The 16,295-nt window shown below is 40.3% G+C and overlaps 1 protein-coding gene across 5 annotated transcripts in view; it reads left to right on the top strand.

Moving 5' to 3' along the window:
* LOC119854938 (EF-hand calcium-binding domain-containing protein 6-like) overlaps positions 1-16,295 on the top strand; it is a 94,995-nt gene that overhangs the window by 33,161 nt on the left and 45,539 nt on the right. For all 5 annotated transcript variants that reach the window (XR_005292691.2, XM_038400208.2, XM_038400207.2 and 2 more), the window contains exons 11-12: positions 1,617-1,682; positions 15,390-15,500. Coding sequence is in view for 4 of the 5 variants with exons in the window: in XM_038400208.2 (XP_038256136.1) it covers positions 1,617-1,682; positions 15,390-15,500 (177 nt within the window). In the remaining variant the exon portion in view is untranslated. The remainder of the gene's footprint in view (positions 1-1,616; positions 1,683-15,389; positions 15,501-16,295) is intronic.

Here is a 16,295-nt window from a genome sequence, read left to right as displayed (position 1 = left end):
GAGCCTTAGCAAGGGTTCCAGATGCTAATCAAGATCTCATTAAAAGCCTCCATATTATTGAGAAAGTGGCATCATCACCGACCTCCTTTTCAGAGAAGCGTGAGTGATTGTAAAGAAATGACCATTCTTAGTTTATTTCATTAAAACATATATTTTTAGGCATTTGCGGGCCCCTAGTAGACCTTTCTGCCTCGTAGTGAGAGTTGCTCCATAGGGCCTGACCCTGCAAAGTGCAGGGTGCCCTCAGTCCCCATGAGATCAGGCAAACTGAAATGCCAGATCCTCAGCCCCACGTTGTCACCTTTGCCTGCTCCCTGCAGGATAAAGATGACAGAAAGGTGGCTTAAATAGCCAGTTGAGGATGCTCCTTATGGAGGTGAACCCCTGGGTGGTATAGAACAGGGGAAGCTGGCTATGCATCACCCACTCCTGGCACCCCCACTGTACGGTGTGTGGCTGGAGTGCTCTGTGTTATGAAGAGCTTTGCCCATTACTCCCTCAAGCTGCTAGAACTTGTGCTGGTGGCACCTAGGGTCAAGGAAGGTGCTGGAAAACCACTTATGCCCACTCTCTCCTTATCTGCCTGAGGCTGTGGTGTCCCTTGGGATTTGCCCACAGTTACAAATAGATCCCAGGCCCTGTGTTTATTACTGTGAGAGCTCAGCTAGAAACTGGGACTCTCTGTGGTACAGGCCTTGCCTTGAGGGAGCTGATGGATTTGTTTTTAGTCGTAGACAGACCGTTAAAATCCCTGTGTAGCCTGTAACTCTTGCTAGTGTGCCTTTTAAATGATTCACTGGTGTGTTCAGTCAGCGCGTTCTGTTAAGATGCAAGTCATTGAAGGTTTCTGACTGATATGCCATACACCAGGGTAATCAATAGACAGACTGCGGGCCAAACCCAGACAGCCAGATGCTTTTGAACCCCAAAGTCTTTTTAGTTACTTATTATTATCATTATTGTTGTTTTTTATTTTCTGTGGCGTCTGACCCTTGACTATACCTTGACCATGAAATTTGGACCTTAACAAAAAATAATTGACTGCCCCTCAGCTCTCAAGGAATTTCCCAATGCATAGTCAGACTATTCCATCTTTGCTGGAGACAGGATTTAGGGCAAAGACCACTTTTCATGTATAGCTGAGGTAAAGGAAGTAGGAATTCTTCCTTACAGCCTCACATGGGGAGTAGTCTCCCTGTGCCTGTACCCTCCCTGACCAATGGATTCAGGAATCGGCAAATTCGCTGGTTCTTTTCACTTGCCAGCTGACCCACTGTCTGCTCTCTGTGTAGCAACTGTGCATAAAGTAATCCCCGGAAAGATGAACTCCTCAAGTCATGCCCCATTTGTGCACAGTGCAGCCAGACCACTTCTCCAGTGGCAGGGCCTTGTACACTTGTGGAAGAAGGGGCAGGGTTTTCCCCTTATCGCACAAGGTACATAACATAGAAGAAACCTTGGAATGGTATTGGGCTATCTATCTGAGTCATGAAATGTGGGCCAAAATGATCTTATAGTTGTGTCCTTTCACTAATCTAGGGCTCACTTGTTTTCACTATGCAGGATCATATGTTTTCTGAATGTCATTGGGTCTGATCCTTTTTTGTATTTCTCAGAAAAATTGACAGGTTGGAGAGAGAGGTCATTAGTCAGCAGGAGTTTCAAGCAGCAGTTGAGAGCAGGTAAGAATGAGTTTCTTTTGTTCCCTTAATTTATGATCATGAAGTTGTTGTACACAAGTTTTAATTTCATAGGGATGTTTCTTTAACACTCAGCTTTTCACATTGCCTGCCACTGCATGTGTCCGTGGCATGAACACATGGCATTTCAGTGTCAGTGAGGCCATGTGAAATGACCAAAGGCGTTGAGGAGGCAGGGAAATAATGGGGTTTTTTGAGTCACCTTTTTCTCTTTCAAACTACAGTTGTGTGAAAAGAGCAGTTTAAATCTTTTTAAGATTAAAAAAGGGGGGTGTTATATAAAAAATAACTAGATCTGACTCTCCATTGGTTTTATGCCAACGCAACCCTGGTGTTTTCAATGGAGTGGAACCACTTTAAAACTGGTGTAATGTAATCAGGCCTTCTCAGTGCCTTACACCAATTAAAACTGATAAATGACAAAACAAAGGCCTGATCCTGCAAGGTCCTGATCACCTTCAGTTCCCACTGAAGTCAGTGGGAGTGAGGTACTTGGTTTCTCACAGGATCAGGCTTTAACAGAATGTAACAGAATCTCCAGTCTGTAAAATAAAAGCACTCCCAAACCTGGCCAAACAAACATGCCCTGTGCCTTGAAATGATCACTCTCCGTTCATAGTGTATTGAAAACCTAGACCAGGTGGTTTGTTGTTGATTATCCCTTGATCATATTTGACAATTCTTAGATACCATGGTTTCTCCCTTAGTTCTACTTATTTGCTTCTAAATTAAATTCCGTTATCATTGGGTATATTGTCTGCTTCTTCTAAACAAAATGCTGGAAGGGGAAAGTTTATACGAAAAACAAAATGGCTAGTCTTTGGTTCGCTGAAGATGTGCTGCATGATCCTCTCATTGGGACAGGACTGGCACCATACTACAAAAAAAGACATGACTGTGGACAGAAAATTAATGTGGGCGATGGACTGATAGATAAAAATTGACTGTGCATCTCAATTCAATGCATGTAGCAGTTTTCTTGTTGTGTGGTTCCTGTTTCCACCTTGTTCTGGAAGCAAGACTACCTATTTATATTCCATTTTACTAGGTTTTTATATTGTGTCCAGCTCCAATATAATTCTGCTTCACCATAATTAGCTTTGAAAAATGAACCACAATAACGAGTCATATGTGCAAAGGTTTCAATTTGATTTTTTTAAAGCAAGTTTTGTTAATGTTGAAACATCTTTGCCACTAGATGGCGGAGTGTCCTTTGTTCAGGGGAAGCCATCAGTCTTGCTTGCAGATGTTTGGCTGGATTCAGTGTTCCTTATCTATGCTCAATCAGGCAAAATTCCCACTGATTGGTTTGAGTGAAGAGAGGGTAAAGAGTACTGTCAGTAAGTGTATAGCTCTTCATATGTGCTAACATGTATTTTTACCTTAAATATTCCCTAGCACAATAGATATCTTAACTAAATTCAACTTATAAAAGGACATGATAGAGTTTGACAAAGATAATAAAGTATAAACAGAAGAAAAGCTTTCAGAGTAGCAGCCGTGTTAGTCTGTTTTCACAGAAAGAAAAGGAGTGCTTGTGGCACCTTAGAGACTAACAAATTTATTTGAGCATAAGCTTTCGTGAGCTACAGCTCACTTCATTGGATGCATTCAGTGGAAAATACAATGGGGAGATTTATATACAGAGAGAACATGAAACAATGGGTGTTACCATACACACTGTAAGGAGAGTGATCACTGAAGGTGAGCTATTACACGCAGGAGAGCGGGGGTGGGGGGTGGGGCCAACCTTTTATAGTGATAATCAAGGAGGGCCGTTTCCAGCAGTTGACAAGAATGTCTGAGGAACAGTGCGAGGTGGGGTTGGGGGAAAATAAACATGGGGGAAATAGTTTTACTTTGTGTAATGACCCATCCACTCCCAGTCTCTATTCAAGCCTAACTTAATTGTATCCAGTTTGCAAATTAATTCCAATTCAGCCGTCTCTCATTGGAGTCTGTTTTGAAGTTTTTTTTGTTGAAGAATTGCCACTTTTAGGTTTGTAATCAAGTGACCAAAGAGATTGAAGTGTTCTCCGACTGGTTTTTGAATATTGTAATTCTTGATTTCTAATTTGTGTCCATTCATTCTGTTACATAGAGACTGTCCAGTTTGACCAATGTATATGGCAGAGGGGCATTGCTGGCACATGATGGCATATATCACATTGGTAGATGTGCAGGTGAATGAGCCTCTGATAGTGTGGCTGATGTGATTAGGCCCTCTGATGGTGTCCCCTGAATAGATATGTGGACAGAGTTGGCAACGGGCTTTGTTGCAAGGATAGGTTCCTGGGTTAGTGGTTCTATTGTGTGATGTGTGGTTGCTGGTGAGTATTTGCTTCAGGTTGGGGGGCTGTCTGTAAGCAAGGATTGGCTTGTCTCCCAAGATCTGTGAGAGTGACGGGTCGTCCTTCAGGATAGGTTGTAGATCCTTGATGATGCGCTGGAGAGGTTTTAGTTGGGGGCTGAAGGTGATGGCTAGTGGCGTTCTGTTATTTTCTTTGTTGGGCCTGTCCTGTAGTAGGTGACTTCTGGGTACTCTTCTGGCTCTGTCAATCTGTTTCTTCACTTCAGCAGGTGGGTATTGTAGTTGTAAGAATGCTTGATAGAGATCTTGTAGGTGTTTGTCTCTGTCTGAGGGGTTGGAGCAAATACAGTTGTATTGTAGAGCTTGGCTGTAGACAATGGATCGTGTGGTGTGGTATGGATGAAAGCTGGAGGCATGTAGGTAGGAATAGCGGTCAGTAGGTTTCCAGTATAGGATGGTGTTTATGTGACCATCGCTTATTAGCACCGTAGTGTCCAGGAAGTGGATCTCTTGTGTGGACTGGTCCAGGCTGAGGTTGATGGTGGGATGGGAATTGTTGAAATCATGGTGGAATTCCTCAAGGGCTTCTTTTCCATGGGTCCCATGGGAAGTGTTGTTCTAAGTCAGCCATGAAAATGTTGGCATACTGTGGGACCATGCAGGTACCCATCGCAGTGCTATAAAACTGTGGGAGTTTTGCCATTGACTTTAGTAGGGCCAGGATTTCACCTCTATGTTGTGCTATGTAGACAATCTTGTGTAGAAATTTCCATACTTCTGTACATGTATGTTTTTGGAAGTCTGATGCTTAAGAACCAAAGAGTTGGGTCCCTTAAAAAGCATGTGTAAAAATTAACAAAGATTTTGTCTGGGCATGTAACATTCCAAATACAGCCGTTCAAAAAACAGGAAAATGATTTCAGAAAGATTTCAACATTTTGAAGTATCTCTTTTGCAGGGTTTAAAGTGGACCCATTTCCCATTTTTTACTAAACTTTTCATGATATTTTAACCATTTTTAAACAATATTTAATCAAAATTTCTAAGAAATTCATGATCAACATGTTCAGTTTACCAAAATCCAGGGGATTTTTCTTTTTATTGAGAATTAGGTTTTTGGTAGATGAAAAATTTTGATAATGATTTAAAAATTATTTTGATTTTTTTTTTAAAAGCATCTTAGAAAAAACTGTAAAAAAACCAAATTCAGTAACTTCAACTCTTTTTGAAAATGTTTTGTTTGAGAAGAGAGGCTATTTTTTGACACACAAATTTTTCATGCAAAAAGTTTTGACCTGCTCTGATTGTCAGTGAGTGTGTGACTGTTGAGCTCTGTCCCTCTCTGTCTTCTCCCCACAAGCTGAAGTTGCCCAATCTTTCTGTTGAGGCACTTCTCCATGAGCATTTTGAATACACAAAATTTTGGAGGATGAAAACGTTGTGTTCTCAGCAGATATCACAAGCCATCCTGGAAAAACTCTTTTGAGGTCTCAAAACTTTGCAAAGTGTCATTTTCTGAGGACTTGAAAATCACCTGAACATAATTAGCCAAAAAATTGCACTAAATTTTATAAAACATGTAAGTAATTTTTCTCCATCACATTCTTCATTCTTTTTTTAATGTTGGTCTATACTAAATTATACAAAGGCATATCCTGTTATAATAGGTGAGGGGGAAAGCTGGGTAGCATTGCATGGTGAGTTGCACTGTAAAACATTTGTGGTGCCAGGGAGTTCCTTCTATTGAAGGTTACAATATCACCCATGGGGCTGTCTCGTCATATTGTGCTCCTTTTTTCAGGAGCAGCCTGCTCATAGTAAATGCTACCAGCTTGATCTTGTTAGAGATGGCAGCATACACACTTGTTGGATCATGATTGGGGCCTTTAGGCATCACTGATGTGTAAATAATTCAAAATCATTTTGTCTCAGCCCTGTTCATGTTCCTGGAAACCCATACCCTTTGTGGGAATGGCACACATTTGTTCTCATTGGCCGGATGTACCCACTAGCATAGTCAATTGTGCCAAGGTGAAATTCTCTCAGGCTGCCTGCATCGCATGGGCTTTGGCTGTTGGGCTGGTTTTTTGCTTGTTGCTATATTTTCTGCCTTGTACACCTGCAAGCTTTAGTCCATATTATATAATACTCCTGCCTCTCACTAGCATAAATAAAGTAAGGTAAATTATTTAATTTTTCCAATCCTTTTCCAGAGAAAACACTTTTCACAGGGCAAAATCCTTTCCTTTGCCTGCTCTTTTGTGTGGCTCCTCAGCGTTGCTATCTGTGAGCATACCACTTCTTTCCTAATTACGTATTTATCCCATAACTACAATGTATTCCTAGGTCTAACTGTTAAAACACACCCAAACCCTCTGCTATTGCTTCTCCAGGTTAGGGGAAATGGTCCCTGCTGCAAGCTTCAGCTGGCAAACCTGGAAATTCTTCCTGGTTTTGGAAATTGTTCCTTAAGGGAATTCTACTCTCAACAAATATTTCTCATTCCTTTTGAGAACATGCTTTCCTGCCTCGCTTTTCACCCGGGGAGTATTGTGGGGTGCATTTCCACCCATGGCACCTTTGGTGGGGGCCAGTTCAGCTTTCAGGGCCTCAAGTGTACTCTAAATCATGCTGATTAGTAACTGCCCCCAACTGGCCTTTCTGCCTGCTGGGGATCTCAGGGGCACAGTGGTGGTCCAGCCACTCACCCTCCCTGGCTGCATCCCAGATACTCTCCCTATGCGGGGCCTGTGAAGGAGGATGACAGAGTCATTTCTGCCAGTTCTATAGCATCCAGGGTTTCCTCTGAGTGAATCCCCTTCTGGCCTATTAAGCTGGCTTTCCACTTGCTTTGTGCTGCTGAAGCAGCTGAAAAGAGATGGAATGGGGGCTCAAGATCTGGCCCTGTACTTTCAGTAACTAATTTGTGATTCCCATTAGTAAGTTTACTGCTGTCATTTTAAAATGAAACTGAATCCATTGTTGTTAGAGGCTGCTTTGAACTATAAAGGACTTTGTAAAGCTTCCCAGGTGCTCTTGAGAGGGCACTGCATACGGGCTGTGTGTGTGTGTGTTTGCCCTTTTTTCTGTTTGTGAATTACTCACAAATTGAATGATTTAAAAAAAATTGATATGTTCATTATTCCAAATTATTCTGTGAATGGTTTTATGTGAACGTATCAGGAGGTCAGACTAGATGGCCATGAGGATCCCTTCTGGCCTTAATATTGATAACTTTCATCCTGCAAACTGTTGGTTGTGACTGTACGTTAGAAGAGTTGTTGATTAGTCTCCTGGTATCATTCATGCTCCTTGGTTGAATGACTGAAACTTTGATAAGCCAAAGAAGGGCTTGAACAAGCCACTCTTGGTTTGCACCAGTGAGTGAATACATAGTTGCCAAGTAGTCACAAGGTTTTTATTCTCTGCAAATATTTGGTGAGCAAACATGTACATGTCTGAATATCTGGGGTGGGGGGTGAGGGAGACTGATAGAAACATCAGTGAAGCAAGTGTTTTAATTTGAAGGTTTCAGAGTAGCAGCCGTGTTAGTCTGTGTTCGCAAAAAGAAAAGGGGTACTTGTGGCACCTTAGAGACTAACAAATTTATTTGAGCATAAGCTTTCGTGAGCTACAGCTCACTTCATCGGATGTAAATGCATCCGATGAAGTGAGCTGTAGCTCACGAAAGCTTATGCTCAAATAAATTTGTTAGTCTCTAAGGTGCCACAAGTACCCCTTTTCTTTTTAATTTGAAGTTTTCCTTTCTTGTTAAAATAAAAATCAGATAAGGAGTCCCAGAAATCTTTACCAGGAATGCTTAAAAGTCCTTCCCTTCCAAAGTTACTAATGGTTTTTGCAGAGAACAATGAGCCTCTAGGGATTTGTGTTTGAAACTAAGACAGGGACACAACAGAAACAAATCTGATGGTCTTTTGTTTAGCGTCAAAATACAATAGTCTCTGTGAGCCCCATCACCTCCCCCCTGCCCAACACTGTTGTATACTAAGCTAAATGTTTATATTCCTTCCAATGGGGAAACAAAGGGACTCTAAATCCTCCCATCTTCATCCCTTTCTTTTCACACTGCTTCACTGGAATGCATTTTTCATTGCTTTTGTTACTATTAATTAATAAAAATGATAAGACACTTGTATTGTAGTGAACGGTTCAAATGTAATTGTAATCTGATTATAGCATTTCTGTCCTGCTCTACTGCTGTTACCTGTTACAGTAGTAAGGGAGACTCTTTGAATTCAAGAACACACACCAGCTTGTTCATTCCCTTCTATTCTGTTTAGATCCCCCAGGACTGATTTATAATCCTCCCTGAAACAGAAACAAAACAAACCTGATTCTAATTTAAGATTAGATTCTGGCTGCATTATATGAATGTGCTTGGAAGGGGGTGGGTGTACAAGGTGATTTCTCACCCACCTTGCACATGCAACAATTATCTAGACTATTGGTGTTTGCAGTCAGTGAGCACAAGGGATTACGTTTGTGCAACGCAGTGAATGCTCTAAGTTTTATGTGGCTTTAAGCCATGCAATCATTGTAAGTGGCCTATGCCCATCAGAGAGGTGTTTGAAGTGTGCTTTCCCAGGGCTGGTAAGTTCAGACCCAACTATATTGTTTCCCAAAATTATTGGGAATCTATTTTATATCCTTAGATAACTAAGAATGTTTATAGATGGGCAAAATAACTTTGTTTCAGAGGAGATGGATCTGTTGGTTACTAATAAATAACCAGCCAGTTTGTTGTTGGAAAAGTAAGCAATCATAACTACTGTATGAAACTGAAGAAAATATTTAAATCTGTTACTTAAAATAAGTCATTTAAGAAGCTGTCTTGAGATAGGCCATTAAACCAATATTAAGAAGAATCTTAATTCCAATAAAATTCCACTTTTTCTCTATTTACTGTTGTTTAGCTCTGTCTCCTCTGCAGGAATACATGGTCTAAGCCAGTGATCCCCAACCTTTCTTGTGGGAATAGCATATTCCCAAGACTGTGGTGGGCGCCAGACAAAATGCCGCTGCCGAAAAGCAGCAGCAGCAAGAAGCGTCGCCGCCAAAATGCCACCAAGAAATGACAAGATTTCTCGGCGGCATTTCGGTAACGGAGTGTCCTGCAGGCGCACCGCGTTGGGGACCCCTGGTCTAAGCAATTAATGATTAACAGGAAAAACTGTTAGTCTTTTAAATTACAACAGTATTTAAACCTTGCAACAAAATAGTTACAAGAGTTTTAAATCTAATCCCATGTTGCAGTCTTGGGGAGGTTTCCTTGAATTGTTTGTTTCTTGAGACTTCTGTTTTTTCTTATCTTTTATCTGTCGGCTTGCTTGTAGAAATGGCCAGGATGAGTTGTGAAGTGACTGCTGTCTAAGCAGAGTAGAAGGCAGTATAAGTGTGGGGTGCTCACCTTATTGTCATTAAATTATAAGGAATTACACCTTCTTCATGGTTGTTTAGATTCAAATTGGTGGTTGTTGTCACTCTTTCATTGGCTCCATGCCTCTGGGGTTTGCTTAGGTGACACTTTCAGCTCCTGAATATGCAGTCTGTTTAATGAATATGTAACGTTTCTTTAATTGCATTTGTTTTTCTTGCGGCAGGAAAGATCCAGAGTGTTAAAACTAACTTTAAAAGTTTTTTCTTTTTATTCAATCCATTTTCTGCGATTTTTTTTTTAAACATCTATGAATGTTTGACAGGAATTGAAATTCTGTTTTTGAAAAGTCCAAACATTCCTGTTTACATGAGTCTTTAATTCTCAAAACAGTCTTTTTTTTAAAATTAAACAACTCTTAGAAAGTCTTTAGCCTAAGTTCTTGACTCTACCTGACAATTTTAGAAACAAAGATTTTCTTGTCTTCCTGCTTTTAGGAGAGAGGGTTTGCTTGCATGACACCAGTGATTGATTAATTCCCCATTCATATAAATATTCTATACTTAAATAGCTTCTTACATTAGTAATTAGTCTAGCATTGAATGACGTTGCTATAGTTGTACCTAACACATCTTACTATTCATATAACAATATCAGACAGTTATTAAATGAAGTTTATATTTAGATACAAAATATTTGCAAATATAAATACTGAAAGAAGCTTATGCCACCTTAAGCATTTGAGATACAGCAAAGATTTTCAGCTTTAAGTGGAAACATGAGTTGAAAGTAACCAGTATCTTTTTGTAAGAGGTTTCTCATCATAAATATTCTCCAAGTTAAAAGAATGAAGACTTTAGTGTGTTTACAAAAGAAATACAATTCAATAAAGATATTTCTAGAATTTTATGTGGTTTTAAACTCCTCGGGTTTTTCTTTGAGAAGGGGGAAGAGGGGTTGGCCACTCTATATTTATTGCTTTGATAACACAACCCTGCATTCCTTTCACAATCAGGGTTCTTCCTAAAAGCGTTTTCATGGTTTGTCTGCTTGATGGTTGCTTGTCCTTAGAAGACCGAAGCAGAAACCTTCTGAAATTTCTCTGAATAGCTTTAACATTTTGTAAGCTAATTAGCTAAGCATATGTATCATTATATTTCCAAGCATCCTGGCAATAACACTCTTGTAGCTATATCTTAGTATTCAGTAAAAGTGCAAACAAGTTTGTAATGACTTAAAAGAGGCTGAGTTATAATAATTTTGTTAATGTCATTTTTGCATCAATATTGAGGTCTCTCCTACACATTGTGTTAGGCCTTGAATTCTGTGATGGGGTTGAGGTAAGGCTGTGAAGAGCCTACACTGAGGGACTCCACATACCCATGCACAGTGTGAAGCAGTAGGCTTGACTGCTTTTTTTTTTTTTTTAAACACGACCAATGTGATCTGGTTGCAGAAAGGGTTAATGCAGTTTTGGGCTGCAAAGGTATCACCTCACACAGAGCATTGAGTTAAGTCCCTATCTATACAACCAAATTGTCCACTATTCTGGACAAAGAGTTGGTAACAACCTGAAAGGAGGATGAAAAAGAGCAACAAAATCACCTGGTGGCTAGAGCGATTAATTGACAAGGAAAGATTAAAGGAGCTTTGCAACAACTAAACAGGGGATGCAACAAGCCTTCAAGTATTTCAGTCTGTAAACACCACAGAAGGAGAGAAATTGGTTAATGTGGTATGTTGGGGAATAACTAAGAGCAATGGGATGAAATTAAGAATAGAAAAGTTTAGGCTATCAGGAAAAACTTCCTGCCAACGAGATGTTTTAGGTTGCAGAACAAACTAAGTGAAGTGTAGTCGCTTCAGTCATGTAAAACTAGGCTGCATAAAGCACTATAAATGTACTATGAGGAACACTGCTCATAAGCGGAGAGAGATAGTAAATACACTAACAGGTCTTTTTCATGTTCAGATTCTTCGGGTTTGTCTAAACGGAAGTTGCACTGGTTGAACTAAAGATGTGATATGTGATAACCTGTATCAGTTTAGATCATGCCCTCCACAGCCTCTGTGTCAGCTGGAGATTGGTAGAGTGCAGCACACTCCAGCCATGTCCCCTCTCTTCGAATAGATCCTGTCCCCTCTCCTGTGAGACTTGTATCTCCAGACCTACTCCTGGCTTGTGGATTTGCTGGAGTCTGGCACAGGAATGACTAAACTACACATGGTGATGAATCAGGCTCTGACTCAGGGATGATTCATTACTTTATAATTTCTCCTGGACCTCTCTGTTAACAAGTCTCTCATATTTTTTTATCAGCTTCTATCTAAATGGGCTTAGCCCTCTGGCTTACAGATACCTGTTTCTCAAGCCCTGCCCATTGCACCTGCCTTTGAAAATATGCTCCAGAGAATTCAGTGATTCATCTGTTGTGCAGTGCTGCTGTGTGTTATTAAATAGTGGCTGCATTTGAGTGCTGAATGATGTGATCCCTGCGTTTACTGGGTTTGTCTCCATTGGTTAAGTTTGTAATGCATTAAGGATCCTTTTGGGACGAAAGATACAATATTGTAATTTAGCACAGTTTGGTATACACACAATGCCCACTTCAATAAAGGCTCTTTCCATTTCCACACCAATAGGCATAATGGATGTAATGTAGTCACAGCATGTTCCCTGAAATCCTCAGATCAGTAATGTTAAATAGGTCTCTGGAATTTTAATAAGTGACACAATGTCAGAATACAATGTTGATGTCGAATCACTACACCTCTTTCGCATTGCTCACTTTCTCCTGACCTTTCTCTTTTATATTTCCTTAATTCTCAGATATAGTCAGTAAGGCAGGAGGATAAGGCACATTTCAGAAATCTGCATAGCCCCATCTTCCTCCTCCAGTGTCACACACAACACATCATTCCTTCATCAGAAGAAAAATCCTGGACCCATCAGTAGGCCAGATGTTCAGGACCAGCTCCTTTGTGTCCAGTCATGTTTGGGGAACTTGGAGCTATTCTAAATTGCTTGCAACAGGAGGAACTCTGGAGACTTTGGTTTCACAGTTCATCTGAAGACATGGATACAGATCTTTTGTGTATGTCCCTGGTGGTTGTTTGTCCAGTCCAGAAATCTTCGAAAGATATTTTTGTGCCAACTCCAGTAGTAAGAACAGCCATACTGGGTCAGACCAATGGTCCATCTAGCCCAGTACCTTGTCTTCCAACAGTGGCCAGTGCCAGGTGCTTCAGAGGGAATGAACAGAACAGGTAATCATCAAGTCATCCACCCGTCAATATCCCCCAGTCTTTGATGCTTCACCCAGTATACACTATTCTAATCTCAATTACATCAGCCTAAATTCAGGGTAACTCTACTGGTATCAGGAGTATTATTTTGGATAGCTGGCCTGTTTCTTCAAGGCCTTTCATATCCTCAACCTGTGTAAACTGTTGTAGCTCAATTGAAGTCAGTTTTCACCATCTGAGGATCTGGCCCTATGGTTGCATCTTGTGTACTGTGGCATCCCCACCCAATGGTTCAACAATGTGAGAGTGCCAGTCTTTCACCCCTACAGCCAGTGCTTACTTTGTCCCAGAGTTTGCCAGGGCTGAGCCCCAGCACCTCTAGGCTTTGTTGCATCAGTTATGACATTAAAAAAATTGCTTGAGCCCCTGCACATCTTTCATTACGAATTTAAGCACTGCCTACAGCCCTGGTTGTCTAGAGAGCTGGAAGGAAATCCTACTGCCACTTCCTGCTGCCAGCTCTCCTCTGATTGCTCGAGGGGATGGCATTCCAGCAGGGACCCAGCAGGCTGAGAGTCTGGGTTCAGGACTGGGGGCAGCCTGTCTGCAGGTGACTATGAGTTTGCACCGTGCTGCACTGCACTGCTCATGAGGATCAACCAGAGCCAAAAGTGAAGGAGGTGCTGCTGATTGATGACTGAGGGACTGAAGTTCCATAGGCTCTTGGATGTTTGTTTGCTGACAAAGGGACTGGACTGATTTCTGGATGAATCCCTGCCTCCCCAAAGGCTGTTGGAAGTTTCCACACCCCAAGACAAGGGATGGGAGTTTGGCACTAACTACCATAGAAGATAACCCCCACCACAGCAGTAGTTTACCCTTGTGGAAAGGGAGTGCCAAGTGGGTGTAAAACATTATCATTCCTGGTTTTTAACTGACCCACAGTCAATTTGTTCCAATGCTATTAACAAACTCCAAGTGGAGAGATTCTGATCATCATTTCTTTTGAACAGCTCATAGATGTTTTGTTGTCCTGCTGCTTCAATAATACTATGAATTCTACTTTGCTTTTCCCAAAGCTGTAATGCACTTATATAAAGTAGGATAAGTTCCTATATCAAGTTTATAGGAAAGTTGCTGTTCTTTCTTCCCTTCTGTCTTTATGCTGCCTTGAGTGGGAGACATGCCTGCCTGCCTATCTCTGTGTCTTATCTTATGTGGCTCTTACTACTGAGGTATCTTAGTGCCCACTAAAATGATAAAAGAGATGCAGCCGATCTATTTCCTTCTCTCTCTCTCTTCCCTCCAGTCAGTGGGGACCAGACTTTGTTTATTTTGTATATTTTGTTTTGGTTGGAGATTATCCATCTTCTTGAAAATAGTTGGTTCTCACTTTTAAATAAGTTGTGGCACAAATATACTAAGTCCCCAGTCCTGCGGGTCAACTCTTTGGTCCGCACGGAGTCCTAATGTGTGGGCACAGCAGCAACCCCAATGCTTAACTTTGATCACATAGCCCAATAATTTATCTCCAGCAGGCATGGCAGCATTATTTAACTAACACAATGGATTCTCTGGAAGCTGGTTTATTGGAGCACCCTAGCCAGATTATGTTTCATCTGGAATAAACTCTGAGAGATTGCTTTGTTTTTTCTCAGATTGACAGTGTATTGACTCAGGTGTAAATGTAACTAAGTGACACTAAAGAAATGCATCCGATGAAGTGAGCTGTAACTCACGAAAGCTTATGCTCAAATAAATTTGTTGGTGTCAAAGGTGCCACAAGTACTCCTTTTCTTTTTACTAAAGAAAAACTAAATCTTCTGAGAGCAAGTGCAAGAAGCAATTGACTCTGTCCCTCTGCATGGATTTCCTGACAAATAAACCAGGTCAAATAGGCTGGTTTTGTACTGTGCATTTTCTCCTTGCTCCAAATGTTTGAGTCAGAACTCACAAATAAGCTCTGTGACGTTTAGAACGAATGATACCCTCACAGAGTATTTTCTTGAGTTATGTAAAGTGGCAGAGGATGATGATGAAGATCAAAATAACAAATGAATGCTATGTTTAGTGTATGCTTTCATTGCCTTTGCAAAAGGAAAGTATATCCCCCCAAAATGTCAGCTGTGTTTTATCAGCTTTGCAAAATGATGAATGAATGCCTTGTTCATTACTATTGCTTAAGTCATTCCTATTTATGCCAGTATTTCGAGGATTATGTTTTGATTGTTCTTGAGAGATGAAAACACTTTCTTGCTGATGAATAAACGCTGCCGCTTTTTAAATATTTGTATGCAAAATGTCTTTAAAGCCATTATGAAATGCTTTCCAAAAGCATTAAGAAGCTGTTTTTCGAAAAGCCACTTTTTCTCTACGTTTTCTTTCATGCTAAACAGTCCAAATGAAAGGCCTTTCAGAGTTAACTAGTTTGAGCAATACCAGTGTTTTAGTGTAATGAATAACTTTTTATAGAGGACAATTGCAGAGAGTTCAATATGTTAGTATTTCTATTTCTGTGCCCCACCAATGCGGGATTCTGTGATAGAATTTCTTTCTTTGAGAAAGCTGAAGCGATCAAAACCCTGATTAACCTCTGATATTCACGTGGTGCTCTTGATCTTGAGGACCGAAGCAATAACAAAGAGTTAATGGCAGCCATATGCTTAGGGTATTGTGGATACTGTTGACCCAAATGTGAACTCCGTGAGTGACTGCTGCTAACTGCTGTTTGTTTCAGGTTTGGCGTGGAGATTACTGATGAAGAGTTTGAGCTGCTACTTGACAGAATCCCCCTTGATGAAGATGGAAATGTCAGATACCCCCAGTTCATGGTCATGTTTGATTCTCGGTACTCAGCTTATACATTTTATTTCTTGTTTGTTAGTAGTTTTTTTGTTTTGTTTTGTTTAATCTATGAGGCTTACATAACATTGCTGAACAGGCTTGGATTTCTTAAATGTGCTCCTTTATATTTCATATATATAATATGCTGATAACACTTAAGACTAGGTGATACTATCATCACATTTTATTTATAACTGAATTGCTCTTTAAATACTTATTAATTAGTTGTTATATTATGAAGAATACACCATTGAGGTAAATAGTTGCATATGATATATCTAGTGCTAAGGAATATGATAGACTTGTAAGTACAAATTAATGATTTCTAAAAACAGTCATAGATGCTTTTAATACCTGTGTAAGAACATATTGCATTTGCAAATAATATATATAGTTTGGAATGCTTTTGATCTGGGTAGTTGCTTTATGGAGATTTTTTTCCATAAGGCCCAGATATGGATCAAGTTTAGGTTAAAAATGACATTTGAGACATTTGGTGATATTTTATTGTTGAAAATTAGGGCCCAATCCTGAAAACCATTAATCATGGTTGTGTGAGTAGCACTGTAGAGGTTAATGAGATTACTCAAGCAAGTGAGGACTACTTGTTAGAATAAAGTTTTGAAGGAACTAGTCTTTCAATTGGAATAGAAAGTGACCACAACTTGACTCTAAGGATGGGAAAAGCAAGACTTGCTTCCAATGAATTGCTTAAAAGGTTAAGATCCAATCCTGCAATCCTTGTGTACAGCAAAATCCTAAATTTTTGATGTGCAAAGTCCACAGGATTGAGACCCTA

This window comes from Dermochelys coriacea, chromosome 4 (assembly GCF_009764565.3).
Source record: "Dermochelys coriacea isolate rDerCor1 chromosome 4, rDerCor1.pri.v4, whole genome shotgun sequence".
In the NCBI taxonomy this organism is placed as follows: domain Eukaryota; kingdom Metazoa; phylum Chordata; order Testudines; family Dermochelyidae; genus Dermochelys; species Dermochelys coriacea.
This window is presented reverse-complemented; position numbering and strand designations above follow the sequence as displayed.